The sequence below is a fragment of the Pelodiscus sinensis genome, chromosome 5 (genome assembly GCF_049634645.1).
Source record: "Pelodiscus sinensis isolate JC-2024 chromosome 5, ASM4963464v1, whole genome shotgun sequence".
NCBI classification, from domain to species: domain Eukaryota; kingdom Metazoa; phylum Chordata; order Testudines; family Trionychidae; genus Pelodiscus; species Pelodiscus sinensis.
This window is the reverse complement of record NC_134715.1, coordinates 9,334,963-9,348,630: the sequence shown is the minus strand read 5'-3', so window position 1 is coordinate 9,348,630 and position 13,668 is coordinate 9,334,963. Positions and strand designations below refer to the sequence as shown.

Genomic DNA, 13,668 nt, shown 5'->3' with positions numbered 1-13,668 from the left:
TGTAACAAAAGCATCTGGTCCTTAACTGAAGAGGTGGGACTGACTAATAAAGGTTTCTCTCTTCCAATTATTTATATGGGTAGCAAAGTTAAATAGGTGCTAAGAGAAAATGAATTTTAAACCAAATAAAAATCACACTTCCTCTACTCAGGAGTTTCATCCTTGGAATTTCAATCCTATCAGTTCCTTGGTTTTCATTGAAAATAAAGGGAAAAAGGAAGGATCTAGCACGTCAAATTCTAAAGAATTTGTTTTTTAAAACTCTTCAGGCCTTAATCTCTCTCAGAGGAAAAAAAAGGTATAAGTAAGCTCATTCTCCTTTGGAGATTAATTTCATGGAACAAAGAAGAAGGATTAGTATATGAATGTCTAGGGATATGTCTGCACTAGAAAAACTCTAGAGTGGAACACCTGCCTTGTTATGGGGTGAGAGCTGGTGTGCATTGGGAGCCAGCTTTTAAGACAGCTCTCCGTGAGCACCGGCTCCTGCCTCCCCCCATATGTATACATTTAACTGGTGACAATTTCAGTGAATACACATTTACAAAAATAAACACATTTCAACATCCCCTCACTCCCAGAAACACAAACGTGCTAAACAAAAATAGAAAAGGGGACTATTAAAACTGATACAACAGATTTCACAAAATGGAAAAAAAGGTAAAAAAATATGAAGACCACAACACACTTCATTTTGAACTGCATGGTAGGAGCTCATGCCTCCTTTTACCCTTTTGTTTGATGCATGAGGCACAGCTCTGAACAGATGCAGGCCTACGGACACTAATTTGCAGTCTCCAATTGAGAGCATGCACTCATCCTAAGCTAGAACATCGCTAGGCATAAACTTAAAAAGCTGAAACTAATTTAATCGGTAGAAGTGAAATATTCATGGACAAAGAAAACAAGAGATAGTCAAGGCCTTTTTTTTTTTTTTTTAAACTCAAAATGATGGGAAAATCCATTTTGGAAGTCTTTCAGACATGGCTAACTTGCCCCAGTAACTACCACTGTCATAAATGATGCAGAGGTTTAGGGGCAATAAAGCTGTGACAGTGTAAACATACATGGGGGAGAAAAGAACCCAAGCAGCAGACTCTAATTAACCACTAGTTTTAGAGTCTGCTGGAGCTAAAGGAGACTGGGGTTTATATAAGCAAGACCCACCTCATTCCAGAGGAGGAGGAACAGCACCACCCAAGGCAACTAAATTGAAAGAGTGCCAGGAGGCTTACCTGGGTGGTCGACAAATACCTTTGATGTCGCCACCCGCACGTCCAGACTATCGCGCTGAGCCGACAAACAGCTGATCAGCTGTTTGTCGGCTCAGCGCAGCAGCCACGTAAATTGAAATGAAGCGGCAATTATTTAAATCGCCGCTTCATTTTATTATGTCTGGTAGCCCAATCTACATGCCTCTGGTAACAGAGGCATGTAGTCTAGACGTACCCTTATTCGGAAGGCCATGTCACCTTAATCATCTTCTGCTGAACTGCCTGGGGCTTTTGAGAAGCATCTGGTTCACAAAAGCCTATCAAACCTCAGGCCATGGTGATTCCTACGTTCTAATGGACTATCCTACCTAGATGCGGACTGTGCCTGTTTATCTGATACAGTCGCTATGGTCAGGAAGAAAATTTTGCCTCATCTGAATGTTGCTTTCACCTACTGTATCTCAAGTCTGATTTACATCTGTGGACAGGGCTCCCATATGGTATGAAATTCAGCCTAATCTAAAACAAAGCACACCCACATCTGACCACAATGGTTCTGACCCTGCAATCTACATCTATTTGGTTCAGGAAACTAATGTAACAAAAATCACAGCTTTGGAAGTAAGCAGAAAATATTTTAGCTGCAACCTCATTCATATTCCCATCATAAACTTCAGAAATAAAGCTGATTCTGTGAAATCTCTTTTCTTCCAATACATTGTGAATAGAATAAAATAGAAAATTTACACTGCGTGCAGCTGAAATTTAAGCCTGAAAACTGTTAGAAACTTAAGCCAGAGCTTGCGTTGGGAGTGCCCAAGTAATATGTGATTACAACACTACATACATCTTGAAACAGCATATGAAAAAGGTTCTAATCTTGTTTAGAGATAGCAGAATGGTAAATAGCAAGGTGGTGTCAAATTCAATACCTGAGCAACTCAGCCCATTATCATCCAAAGCAGGAAGTATGGTTAGTCCAGAAGCATGCAGGTTTAAGAGATGAGTTCTCTTTGTAATAGAATCTGAGCTGATTTTTAAACCAGAGTTATCAGAGAAGTACCTCATCCTACCCCTAATAAAAACAACGTCAAGCTGAATGCAGATTTGTAAGAGACATTTTAAATACATTTCAGAGCGGTGAAGGACTCATAAGCTCTTTGAGAAAGGATCAGTCAAACATTCATACAGTGCCCATCACAAGGGAATGAGTCAATTAGGGCCTCTGGCACTATTGTACCAACAACATGCATACTTGCCTATTGACAGTGTAAGGAGACTCCATCACAGCTCCAACATGAGCTGGAAGTGATGCAGAATAGGAGATTAAGGCTGGTGAGAACTCTTGAGGAGAGGTAAGATACTCAGGAGACTGTGGATGTTGAGGCTGTTGTTGCTGTGCAAAGATTTGCTGATGTAAGAGAGCTTGCTGGTACTGCTGCACCTGAGGAAGATACTCATCATTATAAAGTAACCAAAATTCATGTGGCTACACTTAGCAGGCCACTTTCATTTTGTTAAACGTCTGGACTTGTAATAGGACTCCTCATAGTTTCTAATACTGCCGTTCGGTCCCAAGGTATGACACACAAGGTGGGTTAGGCAGCATCTTTTATTGGATCAACTTCTGTTGGTAGATGAAACAAGATTCTGAACTTCACAGAGCTCTTATCTAGACCAGAGGAAGAGCTTTATGAAGCACAAATGCTTACCCCTCCACCCACAGAAGCTGGTCCAATAAAGGTACTAAACCTCATCCACCTTGACTACTTCCTCATATTAATTTTAGACAAAAAATATAATGCTATATCAAAACCAAAGTTATATATTCCTGCTGAATCTGCAGGAAACCAATATTAGATCATTTATACTACCAATAAAATTGGTGGTTTAATAAATCACTCAATGAAACATAGGAATTGGATAATGGGGAAAAAAATCAGATTAACTATATAATGTTTCCACTGCTACTCTTAAAAAAATTACACACATCCGATATATTACTTACAGCACTGTCTGGTTGCACAAAGTAGACCTCACACCCTGTACTATATGCTCTGTCCAGTTATTTTTACTCAATCCATTTGAGAGAGAAATGCTGAGCAGTGCTCATTTTAGTATTTTTAGTGTAAATTATCCCTGCAAAAATTATAGTTGTAAATCTATTTTGTTGAGGGAGTAAAATCCTTGATTATGTTCAAGATAGAGAATACTTTGATTGACTGGCTTGGACTAATTATTTTTCCATGACTACACTGCAAAACTGAAGTACAGACAATATTTTAATAAAAATACTGTACCATATAAAATTAGTTAAATCATAAGTCTAATGAAATAGAACCTGACTGGAGAGATGATTTTAAGGCCAGAGTGATTGCATATCCCAGAACAATAGGAAATGATCCCATCTTGTTCAGAAAGACCAGGGAACCTTATAAATGATAGGTCTGAAACCATAAAATCCCAAATTTAAAGTTTTTACCATACTATACCTACATACTGCAGCATCTGGTTCACAAAAGCCTATCAAACCTCTGGCCATGGTGATTCCTACGTTCTAATGGACTATATTACCTAGATGCGGACTGTGCCTGATTATCTGGTACGGACTCCATGGGTTCCTGCTATGGGAAGGAAGAAAATTTTGCCTCTCATCTGAATGTTGCTTTCACCTACTATATCTCAAGTGTGATTTATATCTGTGGACAGGGCTCCCATACGGTATCAAATTCAGCCTAATCTAACAAAGCACACCCACATCTGACCACAATGGTTCTGACTTTTCCATCTACATCTATTTGGTTCAGGAAACTAATTTAACAAACATCACAGCTTTGGAAGTAAGCAGAAAATATTTTAGCTGCAACCTCATTCATATTCCCATAATAATAGACTTCAGAAATAAAGTTGATTCTCTTCTTTAGGAGAAATCATGATGCATCAAATGGTAAGTAAAGGAAAGATTTTAACAAACACACACATCAAAAAATATCAAAGTTAATTCAAGGTTTTAGGTGTTTTTAAAGTATATTTCATATGAACAAACTTCAGTCATTGTAATATGCTTGATTTCAAATGCTTTATCATAAGAGAGTGAAAAACTATCACTCTCCTATGATTCCCTTCCTGTATTTTGTGGCACTCCAAATATTTTTCTTTTGAAAAGAAAAAGTAAAAATAGGAAAATGAGATGTTGCATAATAGTGCATGGAGCAGCCAAGCATTACTCAGAGAAAGTTAAGGATATAATAGTAATGTTAGTGTTTGCATTAAAATATTTACTGGCAAAGGTAAGCAAAATTAATATTATGGCACACTTCAGTATCTAGAAGAAAAAGCTAAATTATAAATATTGTACATGGTGATTACTGTAGTGCTTTATTTTCTATTTCTGTATAATGCCCAGACTTCCATAACTGTGTATAAATGAGTGTTCAAGTAGTATGACTCCATGCAACATGTACTATTATCACAATTGTACACACAATTGGCTAAGTACCAGCACAACAGGGCCTGAAAGGGAGCTGCTGGACATTCAGCGCTTGAAATGTTCAGGCCACCTCAAAACCCAATTTGAAGCAGCCAATTTCTGAAAGTGTTGCACTGAAAAGTTTTTCAAATATTAGATTTTATATTGCAGATTTTCTACCAACCTTTAGATGCTGAAAAACTCCCAACATTTTAGTAAAAACCAAATCTCTCCGAGGCTAATAAATAAATCCTCATAGAATCCTAGGGCTGGAAGAGACCTCAGGAGGTCATTGAGTCCAGCCCCCTGCCTAAACCAGGACCAGTCCCAACTAAATCAACCCAGCCAGGGCTTTGTCAAGCTAGGACTTCAACTCTAGGGATGGAGATTACACCACCTCCATAGGTAACTTATTCCAGTACTTCACCACCCTCCTAGGGAAATAGTTTTTCCTAATATTCAACATAGACCTCCCCCCACTGTAACTTGAGACCATTGCTCCATGTTCTGCCATCTGTCACTACTGAGAACAGCCTCTCTCCACGCTCTTTGGAACCTCCCTTCAGGAAGTTGAAGGCTGCTATCAAATCCCCCCTCACTTTTTTCCTTCTGCAGACTAAATAAACCCCAATCCCTCGTAGGTCATATGCTCCAGCCCCGTAATCATTATGGTTGCCCTTCACTGGACACTCCAATGCACCCACATCCTTTCTGTAATGGGGGCCCAGAACTGGACACAATACTCCAGATGTGGCCTCACCAGTACCAAATAAAGGGGAACAACAACTTCTCTAGATCTGCTGAAATGCTCCTCCTAATGCAACCTAATATGCCATTAGCTTTCTTGGCTAAAAGAGCACTCCAGTGTTTCTGGCTGAATGCATTAATTGTAACTCAGTATTAAAACAAATCTACACTTTTAAATTGTGCTCATTAAAAAAATCAGTTAATGGATATGAACAGAAACATGTCAGCATGCACTATTCTGTTAGCATTGAAAGCTGTAGCAAGTTTTGCTGCCCAATATTTAAGGTGTCTATTGCAGCTCAGATATTTAAGACTGCTATATGTTATAATTAACTTTAATAGAGTACCAACTAATCAAAGAAAGAATAGCTGCATCCACAGACAACATACCATAGCAGGATACTGGGATGGGGAAGGTTGCTGTTGGTACATAGATTGCATCAAAAGTTGCTGTTGGACCATTTGCTGGTGCATTGCTTGTTGATACTACATTTAGAAAGAAAGAGATATTTCTGAAAAAATTAACCAAAACAACTCAATGAGTAATGATTTTAAATAGCTTGTTTAAAAAAAAATGTATCTATATGCATCAGCAGCATTTTCAATAAAGAAGCTACAGTTAAATAAGTAAAATAAACATGCGATCAACAATTGGTGCACTTTATAGCACATTCTGGTACTACAAGATATAAAAGTGGACCAATATTTAGTGTATTTTCAAAGTGAACACAAACAAAATGGTCTACCTTAAAAGGCACTAAGTTTTTTTGGGGGGGAAAAATGATGTAGGAGGGACCTATGGAATCTGTCAAACCTGGCGACTCTTTTAGATTCCATCTTGGATGATTATTTCTTGTATCACTGCACCCTAAAGTGTATTTTAGGTACCATACAATACAGGTAAAATGTGATCCTCGGGAAATTCAGGCAGCCATACTCAACACAAGTCTAAGTAAATCTTTTAAGCATAGTATCAACAGAAGATCTTGAGCAACGCAAATCACCATCTATAAAAGGGAGCATGTTGGCTGACAATGGTCAAAAAAGAGATCAGAATGTTTACAAGACAGTATTTACACCTAGCAGGGGGGTCCAACTAGAAGGGGATCAGTCATCTTCTCACTGCTTTTACATTCCAGTGTCAGAAAAACCTCAATAGCTACCGGAATTTTACATTGATTAGACAAAAACAGAGAATGAGAATCCAACACAGATGTCATCTTTAGAAAACAACCTGTGGCTGACAGTCATTGTCAGCATCATATTTTCCTAGACTGTCTGAATGGAAGGGTCTCTCACACAACACACCATTTACACCCAGTGCTAAGTCAAAATCCAGATGGGAATCAAGTTCAAGCAGCCAGAAGAAATAGCAGCTGATTAGCATGTAGAATGTAACTATAAAAAATGTCATGCAACAGATGTTAGATGAAGGGGAAATAAGACAGCCCACTTTTTTCTCTGCCTGGAAAGATGACAGCTACCAGAGTAAAGTCAGAACCACAGAAGGAGAAAAAAAGTTTACATTTTTATGTGCAACTGGAATATAGACTTTAAAAAGTGGGATTACTCGCACTCAACTTTTAAACATGGCATTTTCCTTTAGTAAAATAACCATGTACCTGTTGCATGTAAGCATCCTGAAGTAAGTTTTGCTGTTGCTGTTGCTGCTGCTGATGTAAGTGGTGCAGCTGCTGTAATCTCCAGTCCCCCTGCTGCAGTTGCTGCAGTACTCTATTTTGTTGTGGAAGATGCTGATTGGTCCCTTCAGACAAGATCTCGTGTCCATTTCCTGGTCTGATAACTCCTATAACATTTTTAAAGAACTTTATTAACTCATATATTTCTCAAAATCTATTGGCAGAAAGAACTGTCAGTAACAGTTATGCTTTTCTTTTAACAAACTGCAAACAAACAGTTTTCTAAGCCTGGGTCTACACTCTACTATTACTGTGATATTACCACATCACTCATCTGTGTGAAAAATTCAGATAATATGGACTGTAGGCTAGAGGGCTTCTCTCCTCTCCCCAACTTGGTATCTGACCTGGCAGCTAACTCCAAGGCATAATATTTGAAAGAAGTTAGTGGATTACTCAACACTCTTGTGATTATTGGCACATTCCTAAAGCAGGTGGAGGATGTTGTCTGTACACTGACAGAGTGAGCTCTGATGTTTAAATAGGACAGGTATAACAGCTAGCTGATAACATGTTAAAATATGATGGGTTATCTATCCTAAAATGAAAGACATTAGGAAGCAAGTTTTCAGAGTGAGGTGGTGTAAGGAGAGGTTGGGTTCCACAAGCCTTAGGAAGGTTAAACTGAAATCCCAGGAAGTAGGTCCAGAGGGATAGTGTGTGATATACCCGTTTGGGGGAGAGAAGACTAAGCAATAATGTACAGCAGATGACAAGCTTGGATTGCTGCTAGGTGGGTCTCATATGAACCAAAGACCAGACTGTTTTAAGTACAATAAATAGCTGAGGACCTTCAGTACAGAGGCCTGGATGAAGTCCAGTCCATTCTAGGCATGTTAGCGACTCGTCGACTATCTGATAAGCAAATGCTTATCGGATAGTTAATAACGACTCGACTAGTTGCTTCCAACCCTCTCCCCCTTGCTGCCTCTATTAGAAAGAGGCAACAAGAAAGGGGGAGCAGGAACCACTATATCTCCACGGGGGTCAGGGGAGGCAGAGGCACAGTGAGGAAATCGTGTGAGCAGGGACTGCTGCAGCACTTCTGGTTTTGAAATGTACAAGAGCCCTCTGGGCTCAGCCCAGGTGTACATCTTCACAAGATGACTCAAAAAAAAAAATCCAGTCCCACAAAGATGTTAAAATGTGATTAACTGGCATTATCTAGCTATCATATCACAATTAGTAGTTAAGCACCACTGTGCAGAGCCGCAGTGGGAGTAGCTCCAGGAGCTGACTGCAGCCGGGAATGAGCAGTCCTGGCTCGTGTCGGCTCCGGAGCCACCCACACTGCAGCTCTGCATTTTAAACACAGTAAGAGCCCACTGGCTCTTACTACATTTAAAGAGCAGAGGTGCAGCAATCAGTGGTAGCCAGAACTGCTCAGTCCCAGCTCGCGCTGAATCCAGCAGCCCCTGTTCACAGTGGACAGGGCTGTCTGCAGGCAGGGGATGCTCAGGCAGCAGCTTCTGTCTGTGGCCAGCCCTGGCTGCCGCAAACAGAGACTGCTCCAGCACTAGCCCCTTCGCAGCAGCCAGGGAACTCCAGAGACGGTGCTGGGGGGAAAACCAGCTTTTAAGCCGGCTCCCCCCAGCCTGGTTGCTGTCCCCCCTCGTTGCCTAGCAGAGGCAGCAAGGCGGAAAGGGGCATCACAGAGAGCATGGGGTGAGCAGGGACTGCGTGAGTCCCTGCTCGCCCCGTGCTTCCTGTGCAGAAGTGCCCACAGTGGAAACCATTGTGAGCAAGGACTGACTCAGTTGTGCCTCTGCACCTCTACTTCCCCTGTCCCCCGGTAAACCCAGTTCTCCCAAGCACCATCTCCTGCTACCCCTGCCCTTGCTGCCTCTCTCTGATAGAGGCAGCAAGGGGGTGGGATGGGAGCGACTAATCAAGTCGACTATCCGATAAGCATTTACTTAGTGGACAGTTGACTAGTCACTTACATCCCTAGTCTCACAGGCATGAGTATCAATGGAATCCAGACTGACATATTAAACTGCTTAAACTATTACTCTAAGCATTACAGCTGTTAAACTCCAAAGTCTCACATTTAAATAGCTAAAAACAAAAACACCCTCAGTCTTAATTGACAAACCAATATTCAAAATAAAACCTAAAATGGATATTAATCAATAACTAGTCATGAATGTAATTAGGTTAAAAAAAGTATCTAAGTTGATTTGGCTCTTCACAAACTATTTAATACATACCAATAAATCTGTGTTGGTCTATCAGAAAAGGAGAATTGGTTTTTTTTAAATTGATGGTGGCCTGCAAAACACTCAACAGTATGTTTCCCCTTTGGTCTCAAACTTCTGTTTTATTTTGAAATATAAAGGGCATTCTGTTGTGCCCTGAAAGCCACACGAATTTCTTCCATTTTTGCTACAAGTTGAACCCTTCTGGTCTGGCATTCTCGGGAAGTGAATTTGCTGAACCAGGGGAGATCCCTTCACTAATAGTCAGAGCTACCCCACTGCCCCCTCAGCTAGGGCTCAGTCCAGCCCTGCTGCTAGCCCCTAGGACTCTCTAGCTGCCACCGGAGCACCACAGCTGGACCTCCGGGGCCAGAGCTTGAGCTCCCTGTTCCATGGCCAGAACTCCGGGGCCAGTGCTGCTGCTGGGGTTGGAGCTCTAGTCCTGTTCTGGCACCAGCGGCTGGGGAGCCCATCCAGTAGCTCTGCAGCTGGGGCCAGAGCTTCCTGCTGCCACTGGAGCTTTCCAGCTGCTGGGGCCACAACAGGACCAGAGCTCTGCAGCTGAGGCCAGAGCTCCCTGGCCATGGCTGGGTTACAGCTTCAACAAAACTCCCTGCCATCCACCCTCCATCCCCTCCTCCACTCTACTGTGTTCCTGCCCTGCCACTAGATCTCCCTGTTCCTGTGGTCCAGGTGTAGGGATAACATATTAATGTATTAAAAATGTGATTCCCCCAAATGGAAGTGACTCCCCATAATTTGTTCCCCACAACTTAAAAGTGTTTAGATTTATTAGGATTCTTCTTATTATTATTATTATTTGTTAAGATTGTTAAATGTTTAGATTGATGATTATTATTGCCCCTTTAGAATATAATATATTAGGTCATGTAACTTAGAACTGTTAAAAATATAATCCTAACTGTTAAGAATATAATCCTATGTAACCAGAAACAGCCCCCCCCCCCCGTGCTCCAGGGCATGCTCAAGCTTGTGCAAGGGGCTGCTTGAAATTGACATTGCAGAGATACATTGTAACAATGCATTGTCAAGCCACTAAATCTGCTATGGGAGCCAAGCCCTGTAATTGTCTAAGGGCATTGTTAACTTTACTTAGCAGTCAGAGAATGTTTTAAGCAATACCACCCAGAAACTTTCTGTAACTACAACTTTTATTATTATACAAAATACTGTATGAATGTATGAGAGAGTGCTTGGATGATGAATGAATGGCTCTGAGAGGTGCCAGCCTGAGAATACAGCAACAAAGGGCTGAAGAAGGCGTCAGGTGCCAGTGCAACCAAAAGGTGTCAAGTGGAGAAACTGGAGGTCCACCCGATGAGATCACTGATGAGCACCTGGCAGCCACCCTGGAGACATCAGCATGATACAGCAATTTCCATAGACTGGCATAGGAAAAAATTCCTATAAGAACTGGACTAAAAAACTATGGAATCAGAGTCCAAGGTTCTGCTGCCAGCCTACCAGGAGCTTCAGATGCGCATCTGATCAGGACTTCGCTCCCCACTACCATCACTTGTGTACAGAATACCTGGCCAGTATTCTGTCACAAGCAACTTCCAGGCTGGTAACTATACACAGAACATGAATGAATGGATGTATGAATGAATGGTTTATATATATATAAGTGTATAAGGGTTAAGTAGTGTTAGGAATAAGTAGTTAAACAACGTTGTTTGCTTCTATCTTTTCTTTATTTTTTATTATTATCTTTACAATAAATGTGGCTTTCTGCCTTATCCCCCTCATAAGATCCTGCTTGCTTTTATTTGGTACAACACAGGAACGTCTGTGGTCCTGCCGGTTTAGGGAGGTACAACCTGTAGCAGACTCCTTCAAAGAGCACAGAATTAGAGAGTGAACTTCCCTACACTGTTCCACCCATTCATCCTATTGACAAAGTACATACCCAATATTCTGGAGGTTAGGGGTTGGTGATCACAGGATTTGGATTTCTAACATTAAAAACAATGGAAAAACCAAATAAACCTTCACCACCATCCTCCCTCCTCCTTTTTGGGAGGAAGAGGTTACATTTAAGTCCTTTAAGTGAATTACCTTTTTGCACACAGTTACCCGATTCACCGGGAACTGATACTTTTACTGGTGTTGCGGAACTCTGGATAGTTAGCACATTGGAACTGGCAGTGCTTGAATTGGCCTTTGGTCTTTGTCGCGGTACAATTGAGGTTTCTGTTGGTCCAACAGCATCTGTTATTCTATAATGAAAATTTTTGCAGAGAAAACATTTCAATATGCATGACTGTTCTTCAGCTTTATTCAAGACACTAAACAATTAGAAGACGGGCTTAAGAGTAATATCTTAGTCCCATTTTGCATACCTTTAACTTTTAATATTTTTAAATGTTGATTTCTAAAAATATTGAAGACATTGAAAAGCCTCTGATTTTACTTTTGGAGAACAAGCATCAAGACCTGCCTACTAAATTCATATCGCTTCTTAAGTGACCACAAGAGGGGGCCCATGCAATATTTCCAAGGCACCAAGGTAACTGAACATCATTAACATTCATTCTGAGTGTTTTGTTTTTCCTTAAAACATATGTTGATCATATTTTAATGACAAAATGCAACAATTTGCTCAACCTCTTAAACAGTGATTGTATCAAGATGACCATTCATAGCATTCCAACCCAGAAACTGAACACAGTGAAACAGAAAAATAGTAATCAATGATAAAAATTATCATTATTTATTTAAGCAAGAGTTTCTCTTTTCATGGTGGTCAAAAATCTAGACTCTAGAACTTCAGTCATTTCTCATTCTATTCACTACTAAGGAATTTTATAGCACCAATAGCAATGCAACATTCTGCCAGAGCATGAGTAAAATTTTCCAAAAGTGCCAAAACCCGATGTAAGAGCCTTAACCTCAATTTTAAAACTTCTTAGACACACAGAAGGGTCGGACAAGTTAACCAGAAGCTCTTGAAGAAAGTTAACTTATGAATAGGTACCCTTATAACTAATCAGTCAAAAGAAACCAAGGCTCAAGAGACATTTTATCATCATAAAATATTCTCAAATGTTAGTCCCTGATGAGGGCATAGAGCTTCAGTTTGGAAGCATTAAGACAGCTGAAAAATGCATGAACGCTTTTAGGAAATAATACTTTAATAACCTACATTCAGGTGACCCACATAGAAGAACTGAGTTTGTGATATTTTTGTTTCTTGAAGATGCACGTGTGTTTGTGAACGGATATTTCTGCAAAAGGTGCTTTTGCCTTTAAAAAACAATTTGAAGAAGCCCTGAAGTTTTAAATGTTTCCATTTTGAAAACACAGTATGACTGGTATGTCACCACAAATACCAATGAAGTGAAATTTGAGCAATTGAGAATAGACAAACTCTGTATTTGGTTTCATTTTGTTAAAATCTATCGGAAGTATTTCTTGGTTAAAGATTGAAATTCCATCCTTTCGACTGAAGGGGTGAGAAAGTGCTCATTACAGTGCACTGATTCACTAAGAACACCTCCAAAAAAGAAAAAAAGAATTCCTGACATTAAGGTACAATACAAACAAAATCTTTAAACTTTTGTGTACTATAAAGTATCAAGAGACTAAAACCCTATTTTCCCTTTGCTGTCCCCTTAAGACTCATCTGGGAATGTTGGCACAAAAATTAGACTGGCTAAAAGTTTTAACAAGCTGTTTACACTTCGTATGTTTTCCATTTTTAGCCAATAACTATCTTAACTGAATACTTTGTTCATGTTAATACTGGATCAAGAAAAAGTGCATGTAAGTGAATGAAAACAAGGGCATTTGTATCCAAAACCAGAGATCCTAACTGAAGAAGAAAATATCAGCAGACTGACTTTAAAAGGGTTCACTGTATAATGGGAAGCAATTGTTACAATTGCAATTACAATGGTTACGTACACTCAGATTTAAAATATTGAGCAGGCTGTAAAAGTGTATTGAAATTTCCATTCCAGACTGCTAAAACATTGACCTTTTAAAAATCTGATATGCACATAAGGTTGGGTTTTAGCATAAGTTTTAGCATATTAACCAAACATAGAAGAAAACTACAGATGCATAAAATCACTATAATACATCTACATCAGAATCCACAAAGTTCTAAATTATTTTGCTCACCTGGCTTTTATTTGGCTTTTTCTAGCAGCTGCCTCACTAGCTGTCATGGGTTCAGGAAGAGTTGAAGGGACAGGAGAATTCTTAGGAAAAAATACATTGTGAATTAAAATATAAAATCCTGAAAGTTGTTACAAATTTAAGAGGAATACTGTGGCTTCCTGGGAGACTTAATATATAAATCAAGTACCAGACAG

The 13,668-nt window shown here is 39.9% G+C and overlaps 1 protein-coding gene across 5 annotated transcripts in view; it reads right to left on the bottom strand.

The window, feature by feature from the left end:
* The window catches only part of BMP2K (BMP2 inducible kinase), an 85,781-nt gene that overhangs the window by 33,664 nt on the left and 38,449 nt on the right, over positions 1–13,668 (bottom strand). For 4 of the 5 annotated variants that reach the window (XR_012903971.1, XM_075929461.1, XM_075929459.1 and 1 more), the window contains 5 exons: positions 13,475–13,554; positions 11,408–11,568; positions 7,053–7,237; positions 5,821–5,916; positions 2,474–2,658 (listed from right to left, as the gene is read on the bottom strand). Coding sequence is in view for 4 of the 5 variants with exons in the window: in XM_075929461.1 (XP_075785576.1) it covers positions 2,474–2,658; positions 5,821–5,916; positions 7,053–7,237; positions 11,408–11,568; positions 13,475–13,554 (707 nt within the window). In the remaining variant the exon portion in view is untranslated. The remainder of the gene's footprint in view (positions 1–2,473; positions 2,659–5,820; positions 5,917–7,052; positions 7,238–11,407; positions 11,569–13,474; positions 13,555–13,668) is intronic. The other variant, XM_075929462.1, reaches the window with a different exon arrangement.